At 41.8% G+C, this 26,274-nt stretch overlaps 1 protein-coding gene across 2 annotated transcripts in view; it reads right to left on the bottom strand.

The window, feature by feature from the left end:
• Positions 1–26,274, bottom strand: part of LOC121179286 (membrane-associated guanylate kinase, WW and PDZ domain-containing protein 3) — a 117,825-nt gene that overhangs the window by 34,759 nt on the left and 56,792 nt on the right. For both annotated transcript variants that reach the window (XM_041034043.1, XM_041034044.1), the window contains exon 2: positions 3,862–3,978. In XM_041034043.1, coding sequence (XP_040889977.1) covers positions 3,862–3,978 — 117 coding nt within the window. The remainder of the gene's footprint in view (positions 1–3,861; positions 3,979–26,274) is intronic.

The raw sequence follows: 26,274 nt of genomic DNA, 5'->3' as shown, positions 1-26,274 counted from the left end.
GTTCTCATGTTCTAATGGGGAATATGCCGTAATATTTAACAAAAAATACAAAACAGCTTATTATATATCTTATAAGAGAGGGAGGAGGTGTACCACTTCATCAATGCATTGCTGTGCATGTGCACCTGTGCCGGCAATGTGTGTGTACCAGATAGATGGAGAGTTTGTGTGCGATCAAACTGTTTCTGCCCATCTCTTATCTCAATGGGGAGTCGAGGGACGGCATGTGACCCTGAGCTCTCCGTCGTCTTAGAAAAATCCTCCTCTTTTTGTCCTCTCCAGAGCTCTTGAGAGCATCCTCTAGCATTTTACTAAGAGTCCAAATGAGATGGAGCCCGTCCTAAAACCCAGTGAAGGAGAGTCAGGGATTTACCACACATAGACAGTAAAGACCTTGCTGTCTTTGTCTCTCTTCTCCTCACTTTATTGCTTATTCCTCCATTACAGACAACACAGGCTGCCTGTCTTTCATCTTTTTTTTCCTTTTAACATGAACTATCCTGCACTAAACTGGACTGGAAGTAGAAAACTAATACTTTCATTATGTCCTCTAAGTGGTTCAGCTCAGCAGACCTCACACACTATGGTGCTGTTAGGACACACAAACAGGGTGGCACATTTCAGCTGCAGTTGCATGGGAGTGCAGCAGTGTGGCTGGTAGTTAACTAAAGTGGTCCACTGGCACAGTGACACAAACCATCTCTGCTAATCCTCATGCTGTGTGCATGTGTGTGATTGCCGCACACATTTTGGGCCTAAATTCACGCTCAGATGTGCTAATTTATCATAAATTTGTGATGTTTAACACATTCAATAAACTATTTTGTGTTGTAATTTGTAATTTTGTGGCGCACTCCTTCAACCTGCCTTGTATACCTCTACTCCGAGTATTGATTTCCTACAATGAGAAAATGACTTCTCCCTTTGGTTCGCAACACTGAAAAGATGAGGAATCGAGCCTGAGCAGCACGTTTACAGGGTGGAGCTGCCAGAGCAAAATAACTGCAGTAGGAGCCAGAGGTAAAGTGAATTTTGGGAGGTGAGAAAAAGCAACAGACAAGCCCATTACTCAACAACCACCTTGTCTTGTGGCTGCGTTGCACTGTGGTCCACTGTGGTTAATGACAGTTTGGCCAGATTTCTGCACAAGTGTCAGTGTCATATGAAAGGGACCAGGAAACACATGCAGACATTACGATTTATATTTAGAGTTCTTGAGAAAGGCGGCCACACACTGAACTGAGACTCCCAAATAGAGCTGATGTTTGAATTTCAAACTTTGTAGGTTGTAAATATTGCAAATACTTTGGAGGGAATGTGTGTATATATGTTAATTTGCGATCAATCTGGGCCCCATAACTGCTCTGGATTATTCTGAATATATAGACCTTCTTCATGAATATGTTGTAGCTTAGATGTTTTATCTAAAACATTTTAATATTTTAAACATAAGAACTGCAGATTTATGTCAAAACAAATATTTATCAAAACAAATATTTAGCCTTTCAAACTTTTAATATTTTTATATTGGATGACGTATGCAAAAGCAACTCATAAATATGAAGAAAGCCGCACACACAAAGGAAAACCGAGTAAAACCAAGTTTAAAACAAGGCAGGCAAATGTAATTGAAACAGAGAAAGGAGCGAAAGAGAGAGGGTGAGGGATGGGAGACCGAAAGCGAGCGAGTGAATGATGGAGGTGCCGTCACCGTGCGAGTCCTGGTCTCTTGCTCATTAAGACAGTAATTCAAGCAGGGGATTAGAGAGTCAGACTCATGCAGCGATCCCACTGGCTGCTGATGATGAATGGTGGTTACGGGCCGTAAAACCTCAATGACCGCCACTATTGTACAAGAAAAAAACAGAAAGTCATGTTCTCAGTGGTAGTTAATATCAGGGGTTGCGTACAGGTGAATGTCGGTGACTGAAAGCAGTGCAAGGGTGTGTGTGTGCGTGTGTGGAGAAAGAGCAGATAAAAATGACAGGTTGTGGTGTTCTTGGAAGAGAGGTCACTGATGGCATGTGCTTTGTAAAAGTCTATAATCATCTTGTGTCCATCCACTGTAACTGAGCTGAGATACTTCCAGTGCGACTGAGCTTTGAAAAGAAAGATTCAATAACAATTCAAGTTGAACTCAACTGCCCATGAAACGGCAAAGCTCAGAACACGACCGACAGGTTTGTGAAAGAAAGAGGGAGAGTGAGAGAATGAAGGAGAGATGGGATGGCAGACAGTGACAAGGAAACAGACAGAGAAGGATAGAAAACGGAAAATAAGAAGCATCGGTGGGGTGGAGGGCTGTGAGAAAAATATTCCTCCCCCTCCAGGAAAAAAAAAAGAAGAAATTAAATATACATGAAAGGTAAGCAGCTTATTTCCTGAAAAATTTCACACTTGTGCATGCAAGTCCCCTCTGAACAAGACAGAGCAACTTCCAGCCCTTGGGGGGTTGAGAGCAGAGATGCTGCTTGTTTGTGACAGTGCTGTGCCTAAGAGTCTGTCATCGCCTCAGGAACAGTCGCTCTACATATGACTAAAACCTTGACTACACTCAATTATGGCGCTCCTCTGAGCAGAGTCAGTCTCCAGCAGGACGCGGTAAATATTTAGGCCAATATATCTGCGCGAACATCATCACAGCTCCAGAATTACAGATACTGCGTCATAGTCACGTCTCCGGTTGATGCAATTTCACTTCTACGTGTCACAAGGAGTTTTAAAAATGTCTTTAATTCAGCCCCTTGTAACAAATGAAACAGAAAGGACCTTTCCTTTCTAATCATCTTTGTGTATAAGCAGAAATTCAAAGAGTGAATTACAGTAGCAGCAGACAGATGCAGTTCACTTGAAAAAAAAAAGTGTTTTTAAGAAAATGAATAAAATAAATCTGTATCTCTAAATTTAGAGACAATTGCACCATTGTGGCAAATAATTTGCATTTCTGCAACCCACGCAAACCTTAATCAGGAAATTAATTTGCACCTTTACAGTACTAACAGTCTCAACGCTCTAATTTTGGTGATTTTCATGCTTTCATTTAAAAAAAATACAACATTCAAGCTTATACAACCTTTGAGTAATCTAAAAAAAAAAAAAAAGGGAAAGAAAATGCAGAGGCGTCAAGCTAAAAATGTTTTTTTTTTTTTTCTCTCAGCTCCTGGAAAACACTTCCTCTCTTTTCAGTAATATATGGTGAAATTGTATGCAGCAATCCTACTGACTACAATATCAGCAGCTGTTTTGCAAAGTTAATATTTGACTTAAAAAATATACATATTGCAGTCAAAGAACATTCCCATATGACTGTATGAAGGTACGAATTACTCTCGCTCTGAAAACATACACAGTTCACTGCAGCGGTTCTTGGCTGTCCACAGCACCAACCTTTTTATTTACCACTCCATTACTGATTTCAGCAAAGAACAATAGTTTGTGACGGGCCTGCTGAGCAGAATGTCAGTGAGGGAGAGCAGAGCAGCGGAGAGAAAACACAGGGTTATTTATGGAAAGAATATGACTTTGATCACTGTGCCGATATGGCACGGAAGTAAATAAGTTACATGAGGGCTGGAGAGATGTCCTTGGTCGGACTGCTATGGTGACAGTGTGCGAGTGTTTGGCGGAGTGTGGTGTGTGTATACAGCCCTACGATGGCTTAATAGAGAGGGAAGACATTAACGCTGCTTCTAGTGGGATGGATTTCCTGCTGTGTGATGCACACAGAACATCTTCATTCTTCCCATACGTTGCTTCAAATGAAAAAAAAGTAGGTTATGCTGTGCATTCCTGGTTTGCTTCGTGCTTGCAGGAGCAAGAGCAATGAGGACGTGCATATGCACTCCTGTTTGATGTACTTACAGGGAATGGTGCGTAGGTAGAGGTTGTCCCGTATGATCTGTTGGAGCTTGTGGTCCAGCGAGCCCTTCTGAAACTGCAGACTGAGGTAGTGGCGCAGGTCCGTGTTCAATACTTTACCTGCAACAACAGAGGCAGAGGCAGGAAGGGTCAATAAAAACATGGTGGTACTCTCTCTGAAGGGTTTGCGTCTTAAAGGAAATCTATCCAAGTGACATGCACCCTCACAAAGTGATCAATACCACAGGACTAGATTAAAGTGTTTTTCTACTTGACAAAACAGCTACCCTATTATAGCATAGATGTTATATTGTTTGGTATTTTCACAGATATTGAGCGTTTAACATGATAAAATTGACTCCTTTTTAAGACATTTTGCTGAGTTTCCAAATAATTCAAAAATAAATATATTCAGTTAAATTCAGTTCTGTATAAGTACACGTTCAATTCAATATATATGGCAGAATATACACCACATATCACATAGAGACAGGGATATAAAGGCAGATTATCAAATTACTGGCTGGTCACCTATTAAAGGGCAGAGGGCAGATGGTAGTTTTAGTAAGCTGCTGTTATCCAGTGTTAAAACCATCACTATTCCAATCAAAAATATTTTGCTCCAGGTTTTTTTTTTTTTTTTTTTTTTTTTTTTTTCCCAAACTGTGTGGTTCCTCCTAAGCAACTTTCTGATTGGATGAGGCCAAATCAATAAAACTCCCTCAAAGCTATCTGCATAAACTCCAAGTAAGAACAAGTTTGCTCTCTTTCCAGCTCTGGACCAAATACTGTATTTTTTGTGCACAAAAGATTTTCACGTGTAGTTGTGTATATTATTAACAGCGTTACACGGATATGTCTGTATGTACGTATGCATGACCACCTGCTCTTCACAGAAGAGATGTTAAACCCTTTTTGATTCCAGTTTGATCACTGAGGGGATTGAGGAGGAGCACAGAGGTTAAACAGATTTTTAAACTCTGATCTCTTCTGTGAAATCCACTTCAATCATTAAGGGTAAATGGAGATTTAGGTTAGGGGAGAGGTTACAGAGGGACATCTGGCCTAGAAACACTAAAAATGTGTTGGGGAAAGGGGAGTGCAGCGCTGTACTAGAATGCATCCCTAACTGTTTCACATACTGAGTGAAGTTTGCTTGTTAAAAAAAACAAAAACAAAATGAAAACCAAGAACATAGTGGACTGAACAGAATTCATTGTCATCACTGCACTCATTCAACTGAAGCAACAAATCTGAAATCCAAACTGCTATGTGACAGATAATGGATGCCATGTTCCTGCTCAACTGTCTTTACAGTCTCAACAATTTCGCACAAGCCTCGCACAAGCACAAAACTTTTCACGAAAGATGTGCAATGCCACAACCTCAAAAGTGAGGTGCCAGAGATTTTCATATGAAAATCTGAAAAGATTTCGCCTTTGCTCTCAACTCCCAGAAGCCTTTGTAAAAACAAAGGAAGTTCATGCAAAGTTTGAGGCAGAGGAAGACTTCAGAGTCGTCACACACAAGCAGGGAAAAAAAAGTTTTTCTCTGAAAGAACATGATGAGGAGTTTGGAAAACAGGAAGAGATCTTCGGTGTCTGCCTGCCCTCAGCTGCAGCGTGAGCCTCATCTCTTGACAGAAGAGGGAGAGTATGCTTTGAAACAGTTTGACTACAGAGAAGTAATCACTTTTTTTCCCACCATTTCTCTCCCCTATTCTCCCTCAGTCGCTCTCTCCCTCTCTTTTGCACACACAGACCAAACTCTACGCAGCATGACTCCTCCCTGCATCTCTATGAATACAAATCAGCAGGACTAAAGACGAGATCTTGCTACTGTAGATGTACTGTATGTGTTAATAGAGAAGGGAGATGTACTTGACTATAGAGGGGTGATAGAATAATGATGAGCTCAGGGAATATATTACAGCAAGCTTTCTTAACCCCCTTTCTAAATCCTCTTTTCCTCCTCACCTCGTGAGAGAAACCAACACAGGCCATTATTGTGACATCGCAGCAATCCTATTATTTTGTGTTCTAAACTTACACTCTCCCTCCAAGTTTTGGAAGCCGTCGTCGACTCACATCAAAATGCCCCTCATGTCCACAGGCCTCGCTGCCATCTGACACTGTTTTAGGAGCCGTCATCCCGGCGGGCCTGGCTTTTCAGAATAAAGGTTGCATGTTCTCCGTCTGCCTCTCCAAAGAGGGTTGCATCACAGCTGGTCTAGCAGGCAAACAGACTGAGACTGGGGAGCCAAGGTCCAATCTGGCAACTTCATCTCAAAACTGTCCCAGAATATCCTTTTTGTTCAAATTCAGCTCACACACAGGGGATTTGATAGGGAAACAAGGCCGTTTGAACAAACTACATGCGCTCCATATGTTTCTGAGGGCTAGTGACGGACTGTAGCATCCATAGGAGGATTCAAGTTAGTTCAAATCAGTAAAGCAGTCCTGTTGCCAACTTTCTGGCAATAAAATCCTCAGTATAGAGGGTAAATTTTACCTCAGTTTAAGTCAGTTTTCCTGAGTTTACGTAAACCTTAACAACCCTATCTGTGACATATACACTGGCTTTTCAGTGATGTTCACAGTGTACTGAGGCTTAGTAGTTTGCTGTCAATATGGCAACAGCAAAAACAGTAATAATATTAGTGAGCAACAGCAATAACAAAGATAAGTGCAGAGTAGGAGAATTTTTAATACATGGGTAAGCGCTTCCTGTTTCTTCTTCTTCCTTGATTTCGTTTACGGATGCAGATACTTTGGCCTCAGATTACAGGTAGGCAATGACCAAGAAAGGAAAAGAAATGAAAACCTGCCACAGCAGATTGTGATGTTTTTGGTTGCATTTTTGCAGATAGCCTTTTACTTTTTCTGACTTTTGTTTTTCGTCTTTGAATTTTCTCTTCCCTGAGGTGCGTTTCTTTTTTTCTTTCTTCCTGAAGCGAGAGCTCGAGCTGGGTCAGGACTCATTGATGTTGTGGGCCCGTAGAGCCCATTGAGAGTTTGCATGCAATACTGGGTGATACAAATAAACTTGACTTGACTAGTTTTTGATCTTTTCCTGTTCTCAAAATCTCCCTGAGTGCGAAACAATCACATCAAACATTACTCTACCTAGCAAACTCATCTTCTTGCAGTAGTTAAGAGTTCTCTGTAGCTCACACACACGCCTCAACAATCAGTCTGCAACCGTCCTCAGCAGCTGATGTGTGTAGTTGTACAGTGAAGCTACCAGGTGCGAATGTGTCTGACTGTAAGACAGCAGAGCAAGTCTGCTCAGTCACACTTCACTGGATAAATAAAGGGAAAAAAAGCACACACACGCGCACGCACACACACACACAGACACGCACTGCTCTGATCTGTTCATTGCGGTACAAGTACAGTGCTACAGTGCGGTCTTTGTGGCTTCCTGGGTCCTGTCAGAGACGGTTAGTGAGGCTGTCGGATCAGAGAGAAGTTCCTCATTCCTCCTCCCCGCAGATAACACTGCTATTGTAGCAGGCCTCATTTTTCTGTGACGGGGGCTCAATGGGCTCTATTGTGCCCCATCAGCCATCCACCACTCACTGGTGGGTTATTTCTCTAAAGCCAGCCAGGAAGATGAACATACTGTACAGTAAATGTCTTTGAACAGTAGAAATTCATATGGGGGAGAATTTGGTCTCATTTCTTTCACATTTCTCTTTTGCTTGTTTTTTTTTTTTTTTTACCTCAACGTTTTTTTTTTCCATTGTTCAGTTCATGTCACTATACCGCAGTCAATATAATGGCAGAAAACTGGCCCTAATATTTTTCCCGTCAGCTATTTTATATGAGCTATACTCTCAAGTTTCCTCCAAATTGGATTAGAATATTCAAATCAAATGGATGGATTCCTTTAAATTAAGCTGTTGATTTACAAGATCCTCCGCTCTCCTCTGCTACCTCGTCATTTTAGCATGAAGTGGCGGCAGGGGATGTGTCAGAAAAGAGCAAGGTCACCCACGGGAATCCTTCAGCACCACGTTGCCATTTCACCTAGCATCAGCAGTACTCCTCCTCTCAAGCACTTGGAGGCTCAGAGAAAATATCTGCAGTGACGGAAGCAGTGCCTGGCACCCCTACTGAAGCGACAGACTGTTAACATCCTCACTTAGACCAACACCTCGTTCAGAAGCCACAGAATTAGATTAACACTCCGAGCTCAAGACATAACTCTCTCTCACACACAAGCACATGTCATGCATCTGTTTGAAGAGATTTGTTCTGTGAATTGCAAAAGCCAACACGACGTTATAAGAAAATGCAGACTCACTAGGAAAATGATTATGAAAAGCTGAAACATTTCATGTCACTTTTAAGCCTATGATCACTGTAAGCAAAAAAAACCCTTTTTTTCATTTACTTTAGTGATGTTAATTTTTGTGATGAAGTGGTGCAATTTTAATTTTCGATGGCGCTCCAACTTTGCCTAAATCTGTCTCATCTACCTCTAAATCAGTTATTTTCTAAATTTCCCAAAACTCTTGGAGGAGGTTTAAATTTCTAATATTACTTTATCTTACGGCTGTAAATCAGTTTTAGTTTTATTCATCAAAACTGCACATTCCAACCAATTATTTAATTCTAATGTGATCGCTGGGCGGCAAGTTATGATTCTTCTGCTGAGACAAGACTTAATAAAACTAAGAGTTGCTATGCTAAGCTAACTGACTGCTGGCTGTAGCATCTTCATATTTACCGCAGAGGAGAAGACTAACAATCTTCTCATCTAATTCTCAGAACACATTGTTCTGCTCTACCTTTTACCGCTGCTTATACTCACTATAATCTCGATTGCTTCCCTCTCAGATGTCTGAGGGTCGACAAGCTGGAGGAACCTGTGGCATGAGTGGGGTTTCTGTGCCAGGGACGGGTGGGAGGGGTACTTTGTGTTATTTAATGTATATTTCAACCTTCTGGCTTCAAAGGGACAAGAGCAGAATGACTCAGCGGTTCAGTGTGGATGCCAATTTTAAATGTATATTAATATTGTTTTTCCAGTTCCAGGCTTCTTGGCGGGACCACTTTTTCAAGTGGGGGTGACAACTCTCTCTGAGCAGGCTTCTCTCTGCAGGAGCCTGATGGGCGGAGTTTGGTTATCAGAGAGATTCAGCTCACCCGGTCTGTCTGCACGGCATGGCTTCCACTCTGTTTGATTTTGTTTGTACATTAATTTCCTTTTCTTCTGTTCTTCTGTTCTGTAAAATAAACCGTTTTTTTTTTTTTTTTTTTTTTTACTACAACTCATGTGCGGTCTTCTCCTTTGTCCAGCCTTGAGCCGGGTTGTGATTTTTACCAAAATGTCAAACTGTTCCTTTAAAAGTGCATGGCTGTGTATAGATAATCTTTGATTCTTCTTTATGTGTCTTTTTCCAAACACAGTGAAATGTGAGGAGACGCCTGGTGTCTTTTGAGGCATTTCATTCTGAGGCATTCTCCCCGAGGCATGTGGGCCGTCCACTGGGAGGTCGTTATCTCTGTTGTCTGACTGTCACTTAATTAACAGTTCTCTGAACAGGGAATATGTCATCAGGTGTGGAGCTGTTCCCTGATACCTTTCTCAGTGCACGGGGTCATCTCATGCAGACACCAAAGGCTGAAATTCTACACATTTTGCCCAAAGACATTTGGAAAAACACAAGGTGCCCATGTATGCCAGAAATGTGTCTGCAACAGACACTAATCTGTGTTTCTCACATGTAACATATTTGTTAGACTGAACAGCCTCCTTTCTTCTCTCTAATAGATACACATGGGATTTCCACAGACCGGCAGTAAAGTAACATACAGTATGCTTTAATCCAAAACTCTTTACTGGGTAACAAGTAGAGTATTTTCTTGTAGGAGGGGAAGAGATCTGCTAGAATTTATTTTATAAAAAGGGATATAATCTGACCTCCCTTTTGCCAGGAGGACAAATTTTTTTCTGATTCTGATTATTGTGTCACTGCCTTCGAAAACTGTTACACATTACAGTTGCAAAAATAAAACTTTTCTGATCTGACACTGCTATGGTTGTGGTTCGGTTAGGTTTAGGCACAAAAACAACTTGGTTAGGGTCATATCATGGTTTGGGTTACATAACTAAGATCATGGTTATGGCTCACAAAAACCAATGTTGACTGAAAAAAGGAAATTAGAAGTGAGCAGCTAATATTTAACTAATGTTTCACTGAGTGTAAAAATCGAAATGACAATTACAGGTGGGCTATATGACTTCATTTTACTAATCTGATTAACCATCAGAGATATATCCATGCTGTCTATGCTAGTGATTCTCAAACTTTTTCTGGCAAGCCAGCATGATAGCGTCACCAAACTTGTTTGTTTTCCCCAAATGAATCATAATCTTTCAACTTAGTTTTCAATCTATATTTTTCCGCTTGTCATCCACCCCCACAGGGGAGCCTTCCCCACACCTTGAGGACTACCAGTCTATACAGTGGCAGCCTTCCCTTTAAGATGTCTGAGTAAATTAGGCCATCATGGGAAATGTTGAAAATCAATGGGCTGGACTAATTTAGTGCAATATTGGGTTTTTAGACTGATTTTCCCATGATGTGATGAAGTACTTTGATTTGTCAGGTATTTAATTTGCTGAATTAGGCCAACAGATATTCATGGCTGGTTACTTTATACATAAGCAATTTGTCAATAGCTTTTTCCAGAAAATTGATCACATAATGATGTATGTTGACATAAAATTACATATTTCACACAGGAATTTACCTGCATTGCCCAGCCCTAATTTCAGTATGCCACAGACTCTGGTGTGTGGGTGTTGATTATTGTTTTAAAGTCAGAAATTTGCTCTGTTTGCTTGGTTATATTGTTTTTTTGTCCAATTATGAACAATAAAAACGATACAGGCATGAAACAATATTCCTTTTTTAAGCAGATACAAAGGACATAAAACCAATACAATCACACAAATCTGAGAACTGAAAACAATAAGGAAGCTACACTGTGAGTGTTTTTGGCCTCTTCTGCTTTTCTATATATTTGTGGTTTCCTGCATTCTCTGCATTCTGACATTTTACCCTGAGGTGTTTCTTACACTCTGTGCTTTTAAACCCCTCTCTCTAATGCTCTGCTTCACTCATATTCCCAGGCAGACAGACAGTAGCTCCCCAATCCTGGCTTCCCCTTCCATCCATCATGTGATGTATGACAGGTCGCCAACATCCTCTTCATCAGGCTCTTCTCCTCCCTGGGGCCTGTTAAGGCACCAACACCTGAAAGACCTCTGGTTTGGCTCCTCTCATCACTCTCCTGTCACCCACCCCCCGCCACCACCCACCCCACAATATCCTCCATCCTGCCCTAACCTTGCAGCTTCCTGTGGCCATTTTAGGGGACAAAATTGCCTTGGGGCACCTTTGAGTGGCAAGTTACAGCAGAAGCCTCCGCTCAATTTTTCAGACAGCTGTAGGTGAAACTGGGATCAAGGGGCATCTCACTGACTCCGCTGAGAGAAGCAAAAAGTGAGAGTGGTGTGCCATAAACCAGGCTTATAATCTCACACCTCGCGCAGTACCGTCAGATGAATTCTCTTCACTTATATAACTGGCATGTGGAGTGATACTACGGCTGGAGGATTCTGCATTAGAGGAGAGGAGCGGCTTTCCTGATGGGCCACTGTGTAGCTGTGTTTCCAGGCTGTCTGCTTGGCTGGCTGGCTACAGAGATATGCAAAGTTAAACAGGCAGTGGTCTCACACGCGCAAACCTCTCCGTACACACTTCATTTCACCTCATTTTAGCAGCACGCCCGCACTAGGACAGAGGGCTGGCATAAGCGGCTTAAAAGGATGAAGCAAAAGAGGGAGAAAAAAACAACAAGAAAAAAATCCAGCAAGGTGATTAGATTTGTGTTTTTGATGTTGGCATGACATCAGCAACTTAAACTATTCCAAGGCGACATTCAGTTATTTCTGAGTGCATGCCTTTGTGAGAGGCACACACACAAAGGCAGAATGTAGATAGCGCGTCGACAGACAAATATATATAATAATTATATATGTATTAAAGAGGAAATGTGTATTTATTCATTTTCATCATAACAAAGACAACAAAAGCTTAAAAGCCTTTTTACCAGCACTACAAGCCACGCATGAACAGGTCAGAGGCACAGCCCCCCCCACCAACAATAAAGACTACAAATATTCCCTCGTATGATCATAGCATGACACATTTTCAGCTCACTGATCTTGCGAGTACACAGAGACATCTGCCTCTGCATTAAAGTTAAGAAACCATATGCTCTCCTCTCCTCTGCCCTCCACCCCCCCGCCTCCCTTCTGTCCATCACCACATAGGAGATGGAGGCATGACCTTCCTCCTCTAAGGTAAAGGCGAGATCGGCTCAACTCAGCAGAACTGTGGGGGTGCGGGTGAGCTGCAGTGTGCGAATTAACGGCAGCATCAACAGCAGGAGTGCCAGAGCTGCTGTGATAATGTGAGGGGAGAGGAGACCCAGTCCCAGAGAGACAGAGAGACTGGGGGAGAGGAAAGAGAAAGGAAGGAGGAAGAAAGAGCAAAAAGAGGTGGTGAGAGGAAGGAGGAGTGTTGCCCTGCAGGTGCTGAGTCATGTCGTTGCTCTATTTTGCGCTGTTTTTGCGTACCTTTGCTTTTTTTGTTTCTCAGATTTTTTGACTTCAGTTCTTGATCTCGCTTTTTGCTGTCTCACAGTGCTCTACAGTCTGGCAACTCTCCATTGCACATTTCTTCTTCTACTCTGTCTTTAATGAGCAGTCTATGGCCCATGCCTCTGTTCTATCATTAATGTGGTCTGTGCGGAATGAGACAGCTGGAGAATGAATTCACAGGCACAGACACACAACACACACACACACACACACACACACACACACACACACACACACACACACACACACACACACACACACACACACACACACACCCTTCACATCCCATGTGGGCCCTCACTTAGCGTCTGGCTCAGACAACATGTCTGAAAAACCTCATAATAAGAGAACATTTATCCTTCCACGCCAAAGTTTGCACCAGATTGATAGAAAAGCATGTAAACTCTGCTCTCCCTCACTGTACATGTCAATGTGACAGGTACACACACACCTCACACCCCTCCCTGACACGTCAACTGAATATTTAGCAACTTCTTATAATAATGGGAAAAATAGGGAAAAATAGGGCTTGCGGCTTGCGACCAAAGCAGTTTTACTTAAAGGTAAATGCTCACCTAAGCATGCTACAGTGACAGTCTCACAGTGACAGTGCTTGTTTTAGTTTTAGATAACAGTACTGGACAAAGTGAAAACATTGACCTACTATTGCTGAACTTAAAATCAGAAATCATCAAAGTTATAAGCCCACAGTTCATCCTGAGGAGGGCAGGAATGCATGTTATAAATTTCATGGCAAACCATCAAATAACTGTGGAGATATTTCACTCAGAACCATGAATCTCAACTTCATGGTGACACTAAAACAAGGAAAACTCAGGAGATCACTGAAGTTATAAGGACTGATCCTCTGGTCACCATGAACGTCTGAACAAAATTAGTTGTCGAGATATTTCTGTCTGTAGAATGGCTGAAAGTTAAACTTTGCCACTGCCAGAGTTTTTAGAACCAGAAAACACACAGGCTGCTCCTACTTTATTGAAAGTGACCTTAAGAGCAAGATAAGCTTTTTCATATTTTGGATTTGACTGACATGTTTGATCGATAAGCACCAGTGAGGTTTTTTTTTCATCTATCAAAAATCTGCCCATCTTGTACTTTATGGTGTGTTTTTATTTCTGAATAAATCTTGCTAAACTGAATTTAGACAGCCTTGCTTCCATCAGAGCTCTCTTAGTTATAGCAGGTTTTTCCCCCTGGTCATGCAGATCCTTACAGACTCTGTGCTGCTCACTTTGGAAACCACTGGTGTAACAGAAGCGCATTTCTTATCTGCCCCCCTCTCGCCGCTCTCACCTGTTTCACATGCAAAACTACATCTGGCACAAGTGCATGCGAACACTTTTTCTGCTAGAGAAAAATGAGTTTTCAAGTTAAGTCTAAAAACACAAGTATGACTCAAGTGAGCTGCGTTGTTCCTCCACTTGTGGGAGGGTCCATCTAATCCCAAGCTTGTTGTCAAATCATGTCTCCGTAAAAGTGAAGTCATGTTTTTTGTGGAGCAAGAACTCGGCCAGACATATTCAATTATTGAGAGTGGGAGAAAACAGTAAAAGAGGGAATGTATTAGCCACAGAAATGAGGTGGAAGCCTACCAACATGCTCAGGCAGTGAGGAACATGAGACAAAAGCCTGGTTCCTAATCTCTCACCGCCACTTACATCTGCCTCAGACCAAATGGCACAGTCTGTTTTTCTTTTTAACATGTCACACCAAGGCACTGTAAACACAACTACCTCACAGCGTTTTCCACTGGCAAACATACAACAGAACACTAAGTGGGAAATGCAGCAGGAAGACCTGAAACGGGCTCCACCAAGGACCACTTTAAATACTGTTTACTCAACACTGTTGTAACAAATTCTGTGCATTATTGCAACTACTGTGCTCATCAGGCATTCCTTTTGATGTTTAATGAGGCTACAATGAGCAAAAAATGGCTGAGTCATCCCTAACCCAAGATGGCTGTCGAGTGCCGTAGTCTGCGGTTTTGCCATTAATCCTGCAAGCCATCAGGGAATAATGAGAGAAATACGGGCTATCGAAGTCATCTTCCTCAGCGGCGGCAGATAGGAGTTAAACTACAAAGTGCTTGTTAATGCGGGCCATCGCAGAGCGGGGGACGGGAATCAGGGAAATCTCTGGCTCACTGTTTCTGTTTCTCTCTCTGTGAGGCGTTTAAGTGACTGACAGATTGTCAGAGGAGGATCATATTATTAATTCAACCACACGCACACCCCGGCAAAGATAAGCTTGAAATAGAACCGTAATTGTTGCTGTGGAGATGAGATGTGCTAACCTCGTTGTTTTCAGACAGCAGACGCCTCGCCAGATTTTGCAGAGAAAGAAAGCAAAAGGGAGAAAGACGATGTGTGTGTGTGTGTTTGTGTGTGTGCTAGAGCAGAGAGAGTGAGAATCTGTGTGTGTCACTCTGCACTCCTTACTCCTCTCTTCTGTACATCATTGCAGTGTGCTGTCATTAAAAGTAACTTGCCAAGGTCCAGACTGAAGGACAAGTCAATCTGGATGTGTTTGTCGTCAAACAAAGACTCAGTGGTGAACAAAAGGTGCAGCTCACCGCCTAATCCTAATCTCCAGGCTAAGACTCCTCTTCCACTTTCTCTTTTCTCATCGCGGCCTCTTGTGGAAGGTGAAGGTCGTCATTTCCGTGCTGCCTGAAATGCCAGTCCATCGCCTCCAATACCGTGAATTTTATTGTTGAGTGAGCAAAGAGCATCCTGGGGGCAAAAGGGCATCTTATGAAAGTGCGTTGTGCTAAGAGAGCACGACGCACACATATGTTTCACCTCTTACAGACTCATACACGCGCCCCCCCCCCCTCCAACTACAGTGTCCAGTTCCTCAGCAGTCTCCAACGGTGAATGCGTGGGACTGCTGTCGAAATATGACAGTTTAGTGGTAAAGACTGTTAAAAGGAAAAAATTTGCCCTCTGGCACCTTTCCTTACTTTTAGAGTAAGTGATGTTTAGTGCATTCAAAAAGTAAATTATTTGATTGAACTCTATCATACATTTACTGTTTTGGTAAATCAACTACCGTTTGAATAACGTTTTATCATTTAGCTGTGGAGATATCTGTAAAGCTCTTTGAGACAATTTTGATTGTGGAAGGTGCTTTATAAATAAAACTGAACTGGACTGAATTGAATTGAATATTTAGCCATGCCAATAGTTCTGTTCCAAAGTTTAGACATCTGCCCTTTTAAAATGCAAACCTTTTTTGATTATTCTGAGTAACCAGGATCTTGTTTCTGGGGAGACTCAAATGTAATTGCTTAATGAATGGAGAAGCATAAAAAAAAATAAACAAACAAACAAAAAAATTTCACCTTGAACATACTCAGTTCGAAAACATTTTTGGAATCATATATTTCTAAACCAACCCTGAAACATTCACTTAAGTTAATACTTTTCAAATGTCTTTTAAAGACTCTTTAAAAATATGGATGAACTAATGCTTTCTGTCACTGACAGACATGCTTATTATACTATAAATCTAGCTTGTGTTCATGGGGTGAACATTATGTGGCTATGTTGCTCTGAATGTCAGAGGAGAAGCTGCAAACTCTGCCTACAAATATGCCCTTGTTATGTGCTGGCATTTACAGGTGATGCTTTGAAAATGGCTTCAATATCAAACGTAAAAGCGTAGTTCCGACTTTCACAAAGAATTTTTTTTGCTTATCTTCAAGACTGCCACTTTATCAGCACAAATGTCAAGCCAACACAGGATGCATCCCTGCTGGGACCAATCAAGACATTTATAATTACTTTCACATTAAATAAAGGTTTTATCTCATATTTCTACAATAGCATGCAGAGTTGTTAAGGACCTAATATTGAAAGGTTTGTTAAACAATGGGAGGAAGACTCTCAGAGTGTTTAAGATGAAGAAGCTTGGGGCGGATATATTGGGGTGATCAACTCTCTGTTTCATAGTGATAAATTCAAAGAAATACACAGGATTTGAAAAGACCCGGGTCAGTTTTCTATCAGGGCTGCCACCTTAAAACAGAATCATGGATGTAAGAAGATCTAGAAAATGCACATTTTTGGGTTCATGAAAAAATCCTTCTGTAACTCAGTGGTATAGGAAAATACATTTTCTGCACTGTTTCATTGACATTTTTGAGATACCTGAAGAAGTGAAACGACAAGCTAATTAAATATACAGTACATTTAAATTACAGAAACACAAGAAAAACAAAGATTTTCCTGACTCATAGCCCAGTAATCTTGCAATCCCTTAGATTCACCTCACCACCTCCCAGGTAGAGAAGCAGTGGAGAAAAGCAGCTCTCCCACAACGCAAAGCATCAAATGGGCAATGCACTACACATACAGTGTCTATACTATGGCGCAATCATCCCACTTCATGCAAAGGACCATTGTCATCCTGTATAAAATTTGGTTTTGGATAATATACAGAATAGAGGGAGGAAACAAAAACACAAAAGTGCTGCAGTATTTCAGCTAACACACATCAAAAAGTAGAACTTCCTGAACATCTGTACATTTAACATTCTGCAGGTGTGTGCATCGTACAGTGCGGCTCAAGGAGCACTGGAGGTGAGAAGTTCATGATGAGATATCCAGAGGATAATGATGGCAATTCCAATAACTCGCCTCGCTCACTGCACACCCACTCGCTCACTGTGCAGAGTCTTAATCCTGGGCTCTAATCCTGCTGACTGAGAGGACCCAGAGAGCCATTTATAACAATGCAAGTAATAAAGAAGACAGCACAAAATACATTCCTGCGGTGTTTATGACAGGACACACAGATTACATCAGCTCTGACACAGGGAAAATAACTGAAGTGCAACATAGCTATGTGCCAGGCCTTGTTGCTTTACGTTGTAAGCTGTCTCTGCATTGATGTCTGCTTCATGTATACTTCGGCACACAGCGGTAACAGTATTTTGCAGTTTCAGTTCCATTCCAAGCCTTCCCCACACAGTGTAACGACGCTTTTGTCTAAATCTCGACCTCCCGCGCCGTGAACGGGTGAATGTTGTGTCGGCATAATGCCAGGATATTACAGAGACAGAGTGGAGAAGTGACAGAGAAATTTTGTCACAGGTGTGTTTGTGTATCTGCAGTCGGGGATTAACTGCTCAGCCCCATCATGGAGCCATATTGGCTGTAACTACCGTTTACAGCTGTGGAGTCTGCAGGGGAAACAGAATGTGCTGCGCTCCTAATTGGCAAAAGGCTGAGGGAATTTGAAGGATGGCTGGATTTGGGTGCTGAGGGATAGAGGCTCTGTTGGTGGCTCTCTGAAAAATAGTGTCTGTGAACTAAAAAGCAGCCACACAGCTGGGACTGACAGACCACCTTCAGTCTTCCAGAAATATCGCTGTCTGTGTAATGTATATATTTATGTATGTATGCAGGTAGGGAGACAGCTTAACTATACTCCCCAGTGCCTGTGCAGAAACAGTATGAGTTCAGCTTTGGTTTAAGTGGTATCTAAGACAGGTCAGGGTAATAGTATTGGGTATCACACCTCAATACTTGGTTGGTATTGACTCAAATGTGTCAGTAGCATTGTGTATTGTGTATTGTTATGTAATGAAAACTGCTTGCTAAGATTTGTGCTCTTCTTTACTTATTCTTTGAACAGACAATTTCTGATGGAAATTAATGTTCAGTGTTTAACTGTATTTTGTTTTAGAAAAGTTGATGTACAGCTCCTCGTGTTTGTTTTTATATTTCTCAAGGTAAGATAATGAAAAATGTCCAGCTCTGGTATTTGTATTCAACCTCACATAGTCAGTGACCAATGTATCATGTATCTCCAGAATGTTAACCTTGCTAATGCGTCGTGTTTTGGTTTTATTGGGCTGAGTTTTAAGACATTCATCTCTGAGATTTCTTCCTCCACCTAAATAAAGTGGCACTGAATGGAATTTTGTTTGTGGCACGCACTGTATTGAGAAATTACATTTCATAATGTACATGCAGTGGTGCAGTTACTTTGGATTATCAACAGTTCTCTCTGAGGGCAATTTTATTTTCTATAGAATAAAAAAATTGGTTTGTGGAATAATATCCTAAGAAAAAGAGAGACAGTTTTTGAAGAGGCTTTGTTCCATGACATTCTATTCATCTGCACTGTAGCGGGCTGCAACTTAAAATTATTTTTTTTATCGATTAATCTGCCAGCCGCAACAGAGAGGAAGGCGATGCTTATTTTGTCTGACCAACAGTCCAAAACCCAAAAATTCACTTTACTATTATAGTAGATAAACAAAAGCAGCAAATGATCACATCTGAGAAGCTGAAGAACGCAAACCTGTCATTTTTGCCTTAAAAATGACTCAAACCACTAATCGATTGATGAATATTTACACAAATACAACCAAAACTATCTGCATACTGTAGCTAGATGCCTCTAGAGGTAAGTGAGCAGATACGTTTTTTTCTGTTTATGTGGGTGAAGTAACCTTTGAGACCTTCTTTAATCAACCACCATTAGCATTCAAAGAGAGGAGAAACAAAAAAGGCGAGGGAAGAAGGATGAAGTTCTCAGAAATCCAGTTAACCTGCAGCATACAGATAGAGGGCTGTTCTTATCCTTGCACTACACTGTAGGATCTAGGGCTGACTCTCAACTCATATGACAAGGGATAGGCTTCATGGGAAATCAGTCGTGTGCTCTGAGGGGGGAGCAAGAGAGGAGAAGGACAGAGGGGTTAGCGTGGCCAGAGAAGGAGAGAGGCTGCTGCAGAGGCCGAGGGATTTCTGCCAGTTGTGTGTTGACACTTACAGGGCGAGAAGTCAATGGAGACAAGCGTGGAGGGTAAGGTTTGACATGTCTGTGGCTTAGGGGAAAGTTAGCTCTCAGACACAGAGACCTACACACACACACACATACACACATGCTGTCAGGACAGAAGGGAGAATGAGTCAGCACAGCCTGGAGTTGAATGGAAGACGAGGTAACACATGAGGAGGGCAAGAGAGGGGAAGCTGTTAGTGGTGGCTGGGGACGTTGACAGTCCCCATGACGACTCCATGACAACCTGGCTCAGGTGTGTGCCGTGACCTGTTAATAATTTCACATAGGTTTTTTCACAACAAAGGGTAAGAGACTCAGCATGAGCAGGGGCAGCTCAGATGCAGATGACCATGTAATCAAGTTTACATGTCCCAACAAGCTCAGAAAGAGAAAGACATCTTAAACTATTTTGGTGAGAATAAATATAAGAGGACTGTAAATTTTGAAAACTAAGTTTCACTGGGTATTGAACTCAAATCTAAAGTACATAAAACAAGCCAATAAAACATTTATTGTTGCATTTTACTGCACTGAAAATTTTCTTCGCATATTTGCAGCTGTTGTTGATATCATGTTGATCCAAAAGTTGCAACTAATGGTTATTTCCATAAGAACTTAATGTGTTGATTATTTTTCATAACAATCATATATAAAATGGCAGAAAGATAACGTATTTAGACACAGATAATGTAATTGTTTTACCCCCCGTTTGATTCTGGTTGGTGCCCTTTATTGTGCATCATGCTCTCTCTTCTCTTGCTTCCAGTTAATATCAATACTGTCATCTATTCAAAACAGGCAGAAAAACTGCCTCAAAAAATGATCACATGTCTTTAAATTGCTTGTTTTGTCAAACAAAAAGATCCAAAATACCGAATTTATAAAAGTTTGAAAAGGAGAGAAAAGAGACCAGAAAATGATTTAAATTATCAATTTTGTAGATTTGTTTTCTGTTTCTCAGATAACCAAATCTACTAAATGTTTCACCATTTTCAGCAAATAATATTCTTGCTGTTACTGTATATCATATTATTATATGTGAGCATATGTGGGTTTATACACGTGCATTGCAGTACATACTGCACAAGTACACACGTACACAAGATCCCTACGCAAACCACAGAGGCAGCTTGCAGCAGCGGCCTGTGAAGTAGAAACAATGTGTTTTCACAACCTCTCTAAAACAATGGCTGTGCACAAGACACCAGAATTTATTTTTTTCTCCCCCATTTGGACATGGCCCAGTTCAAAAAGCATGCAAATCCATCGCAGTCTGAATCCCTTCTCTGTGGCCCAGAGTGAAATCTGCCACAGATACATTAATTCTGGAAGACAGACAACCTCAGGTATGTGTGTGGAGTTGAAAGCAGGAGGAAAACAAAAGGGACCACAATCTTTCCTGCAGACAAATTATGTAACAGACAGACTATGGTATCCAGACCTGACGAGTCAAACCTGGTAGGCATTTCAGGCAGAATGTCTGCTGAGCAAGTGGATCATGATGTAACGTGATGAATCTCTGGATACGCAGAGTAAGGATGTTAGGGGCTGCCATTTTTCAGACAGCAACCTGTATCTCAGCAGGGATGCATGTCACACATGGCTCACACATTCAAACAAGATAAATGGATCTATGTCTACATATAAAACCACATGCACAGGTGAAAATGGAATCTAATGATAATTTAATAAGTGACATATTTGTTGGACTTTCACCCATAATTTGACAAATATTGGCAGTTAAAATACTGATATATTTTTTAAAAATTAATATATTTATCTTCAGCAACAGTCAATTTACAGCTGCACCCCTCGCACAACACAAACACGCACACCGTTCTCGCTGTACAGCTGTGGTACACAGAGGGCAGACGGTACACCCTTGCTCCTGATTCACTTCAAACCTTGGACCTTTCCAATAATCACAGCCAGACAAGTGCTCGACACCCAGGATGATCACAGCTCTAATCCCCATACTCATGTGGGGTAAAGCTACCATTGTTGCTGTAGAGTAATTGCTCTGCATAGTAATTATCCTCCATAAACACTGCTGCTACGTGCCCCCCTGAAAAATGCAAAAGCTGTAATTATTTCTTTTGAAAGGGAATTTTTCATTGCCTTCAATGAAGCCACTTAGCGGATGGTAACTTTTAAGGTCTTGCAGTTGTGTAATGAGGGGATATTCTTGTTAAATGGAGCCTTGGCAGTCTCTCTTTTGAAAGGATGGTATTGGTTAGAAAGAGTGCGAGAGAGAAAGAGAAAGAGGAAGAGAGGAGACGAAGGCGGGAGGGATGGCTGTAGGCAAGGAAGTGGAAAGTTTATCGTCATCTCAAGGTTATGTTGTATCCTATCCACCTGAGAAGCTTCATTGACCACACTGCTCTTCATGGGCTATAAACAACAGACTAACAATTGCCTCCTGGCCACACACACACACACACACACACACACACACACACACAGGCGCACACACACATTCACCTGTATTTACACACTAATTCCTCCCTCTAATGTGTTCTGCAGCAAATCTCTGCGGTGGCAGCATGACGCATGCTGACACCTCTATATAAATTATGAAAGCAAAGACCAAATCAGGCATTAGTCTCTGTCTAGCTCCAACAAAAGCACACTGGGGCCACCTTCAAGCAATCCAGTGTTGAATTAAAAAGCGAGGATAAATCAAGCTGTCAAAGATTTTGCATCGACCTGCAAACTGCCAGATTAAAAAAGTCTCTGTGCCTACAAAAGCTTCGCCAATAGTCTCTGGACGGCTCTGCCACACGCTCTTTGTGGTTCAACAGCACCACACTGACCCCATGTTCTGCCCCTCCACCTAAAGAAAGAGTTCACCACCCCAAATCAATTAGAGTTGAATTATGCTGTTTGAGGATGGTTATTTATCTCCACCAATATCCACAAGGAAAGACCATAAGGGGTTTTGGAGGACAATGATTAATTTAATCAAGTGTGAGTGAACTTTCTCCAAAAATCATGCTGCTCCGACAGATAATCCGCTTTCCCTGAAACGTTTCCAACAGGATTAGCCCCCGAGGGAAGCCTGGATGCATTTTACAGAGGAGAAAGAGAGAGAGAGAGAGAGAGAGAGAGAGAGAGAGAGAGAGAGAGAGAGAGAGAGAGAGAGAGAGAGAAAGGAAATATATAGAGAAAAGAAGTGAGAGAGAAGAGAATAGAGGAAATGGAGACAGAGAAAGTCAGAAAGATGGATAGATGGCGAAGGATGGAGGGAGGCAGAACAGAGGTAAAGGTTGGATAACAAGATACTAGGGGGCGAAAGACATGGGTAGAAAAAGGAAAACAGATTTATGATAAGATAGATTTATAAAGGGTCATAGCAGTGATAAAGTCAAAGGGAGAGGGGATGGTTGGAGATCCACAGAAAGCAGGAAACTCTTACTTGCATTAAAAGTGGTGATGTGGGACTAAGGCCACAAGGTTATATCTGGATGGGAAAACAAATAAGTAACATGTTTTACTCTTAAACTTCACTCCAATCCTAACTTCACCAGCAGAGCTGCTCACTTTCCCACAGCAGAAGACCTCTGTGGTGGTGGTCAGCATGTGTGCGGCTGTGTAAATGTGTGGCAGCGTGCTGCTGCCTGTGAGCTCTGCGTGCTCCTCAGATACAGATATAAAGCAGCAGAATGGGTCAGATTGGGTCAGGCACGTGACTGACACAAAGGACTTAAACAGCTGCTGCTTTGGTAAATGCGTCTTAAATGCAGGTTTTTGCTTTGGTCTATTTAACTTGACTTGAAATTTTTCCATGTAGGTAGGGAAATTTTAACGTCCCAAGAGCTTGTAAAAACATTTGTATAACCCCATGTTGAATTATTAAAAAACTGAAAATTTGGCAGGTGTTTGAAATTCCTGAAAGGCTGACATTCTGAAAATTCAGGTTTTTCATCTCACAGCAACATTATGTCCCACAGCCCAAAACCTGTATGAAATGAAGCCATATTAATAAATAATATTCCTAAATCCACAATAGTAGGCAAATATTCCCACAGACTACTTATAGGTAAATGATCTTCAACGAAAAACAAAATTAAAACGCAGAATACATCAGAATTATGGATTAAAGCTGAAGTAGAAAGAGAGGTGCGGCTGAGCTGAACTGCCTTCACGGCAGCTTTAGAAGCAGCACATTCAGTACAAGGTGTCCTGACTGCCAACAATAAAAGCTAAGGAGGTTTGCTGAATGTATGATTTCCGAATTGCCTTAAAATCTCAAGAGCCACTCAAAGCTCGCACAGTTCTCCAAAGTCCGCCTCTGGCCTAATAATTCAACTTCCTATTTAAAATCTATGTTGTTGCCAAGCTTGGGGTTACAACTGCCAACGGGGCGGCGCTGAGCCACACTGAAAGCTGTAGCCTTTGATTAAGCTCCTCTATTCCAGGCCTAATGCCGTGGCCTTGAATTATTCACCGAGTTGGTGGAGAGGGGTTGTGCATGCTACAAGCTTGCTAAGTGTGTTAGCCTAAAAAAACATAATGCAATAAAGCTCATCCATGCATAATGGATGGGAGACTGGGGCTGGGTGCTCTCTGTCATGGGAAGACAGAATTAGAGAGAGGGGATCAGAGGAAGGCAGCTCAACGCCGTTGTTGCCAAATCGCTGTCCTCCCATGCCAGGGCACTCTCCGGCCACAACCCCTCCTCTTCTATCCTGCCGCTTTCTCTTTCTACCCATCCAGCAGAGCTTTAGCACAGCTTCTTTCTATTTCAAGGGAACTGACAAGTGGAGGACATCACTACACAAAGAATTAGAAAGTCAACAAGGGTCACAGTGGAATGAATAAAGCACAAGAAAGGATCAACCTCAGGATTTTTTTTAGGTTTATTTGAGTTACTTTGCCACCTTAAGCAGGATCATAATGAATTTTGCTCAGTATAATTAATTCTAATACACTAAGATAATGATCTCTGTGTCACATGATTGCATGCGGTGTATTGTGTAATCAACACCACTCTGGTTTTAGCATGCCAGCACATCTCTCCCTCTCCGCAATTAAGGAGCTGATTGTCCCTGGGGTGTTGCATGTCATACAGGCTCATTTATCACTTCCCCGTGTAGCATCGCTTTAAAAGTCCAATTCACACTTTCAGAATCTATCATACTCACTATGAAGGCATCGCAGGCATAAAATATTCAAGGTTACACAGTCATGAAGAGGAGATCTGAGGTGCGCCTCCAAATTCAGCCTCCATATGGGCATTTTTGGTGTGTGGGATTCAAAAACACAACATTTTCACGACTGATTTGACCAATCACACTTAAACTTAAAACTGCTAATTTGAGCTCATAATTTTTACTGAACAATGTTCTGTGTGTGCACAACAGGAAGAAATGATAATGGCGGACACAAGACTGAAATTCTCAAGACCAGCCAGGCGAAACGCCAAGCAGTCAAGGCTCGATCCAAAACAAAGGTCGCACTGGGGATTCGCAAATACTGAAAAGTAGGATGAAGAGTAATGCAGAGTTTGCTTGTTTTCCTTTGGTGCCATTAAGCTTTGCGAGCACAGCTCTGTGATCTGGCAAACAAGGTTGGAGAAGTGTGTGATTTGCATCTTGTTAAGCTAGTAAGGAGGCAGCATGTTGTGCTAATAAGCCAAAAAAGACGGAATACTACTTAGTTTGTTCTTCGCATACTTTTCATATTTTACTAATAAATTTTGACCATGCTTACAGCTTTGGTGCAGTTGTAGCTGCACAAGAAGAGGCAAAATTTTTATTTTAAAACGTGGGGAGGACATTTAACTTCACCAGCTCATTCATTGCTCTAGATAAAGACTTAAAATGTAAGTATTCAACTTTACTTTACAAATAATAAATGTTAAAGAAGCAATATAAAATGGTTATGAGAACCATTTTGTCTGAGTGGAAGAGTCCTCACTTCCAGACAGAAGGTCGGCTCGAAAAAGGGTGAGAGAGTTTTATGCACACAGATACAGTGTGTAAATAAACTGCTAAAACCAAGCAGCGTGCTGTTAAGCATGCATAAGCCCTTTGAATTAGTCTTCCTGATCTGCCTTGGATGACAGCCGTTCGCGCAGACAGAATACGATATGAGAGCATATCACCACAACACAGAATGTTCCCTTATGTCAACTCTTCCTCTCCACACAAAACCCCCAACTTTGGCATTATTCACTCATTACTGCACACCGCCACTAACATGCAAACTCCAACATGGAACACAATGGTTGCTGGGCTATATGGCTGAATGATTTTCAAGCGTTGTTCCGGGTGGAGTGATGATCTGCTACTATCAAGACATCCTGCCCCTTCAGTCTATGTCTTCGAACAGTAAATTTCCGCTGGGACACTTCAGAGCTCCTCTACTCTGCCTATTCTGTTCACCACCCGACAGCATGTAAATGGCTTCAGGATTCATTAGACAATGCGTCTCATAAACCAGACCTCTGTCTTTTTACAGATGACTTAGCATTGATGGTGCAGCATTAAAAACATCCTGTAAACCCCCTTATAAATATAAAACAGAAAGGGAAAGCGGTAGTAGATATTGAACACAGTGGCAGTACTGTTAAAAACAAATATGCAGACCGTCTTCCTGTGTACTCGCCAGGCTTATAAATAAAACAGATTATTGGCACTTGAACTTATGCTACCATTCAGTGGTTCCAACAACAAACACTAGCTTACAATGAAACCAAATGAGTCAGTGTTCCTGAGCAGAGACAGTGTGCTTTGTTGGACTGAAGCGTCTCTCAGCGCTCTTGCAGCAGGGACAAGAGGCGAGTAGGAGGAGGAACGGACCAGCCGAGTTCAGAGCAAAGACCACCCGTGTTTCGTCCAGTGTGGTGCTGATGCTGGCAGACAGATAGGGTAGCCACGGGGGCTTGATGTGTGTCACCGACAATTCCAG

Source organism: Toxotes jaculatrix, chromosome 3 (assembly GCF_017976425.1).
Source record: "Toxotes jaculatrix isolate fToxJac2 chromosome 3, fToxJac2.pri, whole genome shotgun sequence".
Lineage (NCBI taxonomy): Eukaryota > Metazoa > Chordata > Actinopteri > Toxotidae > Toxotes > Toxotes jaculatrix.
This window is presented reverse-complemented; position numbering and strand designations above follow the sequence as displayed.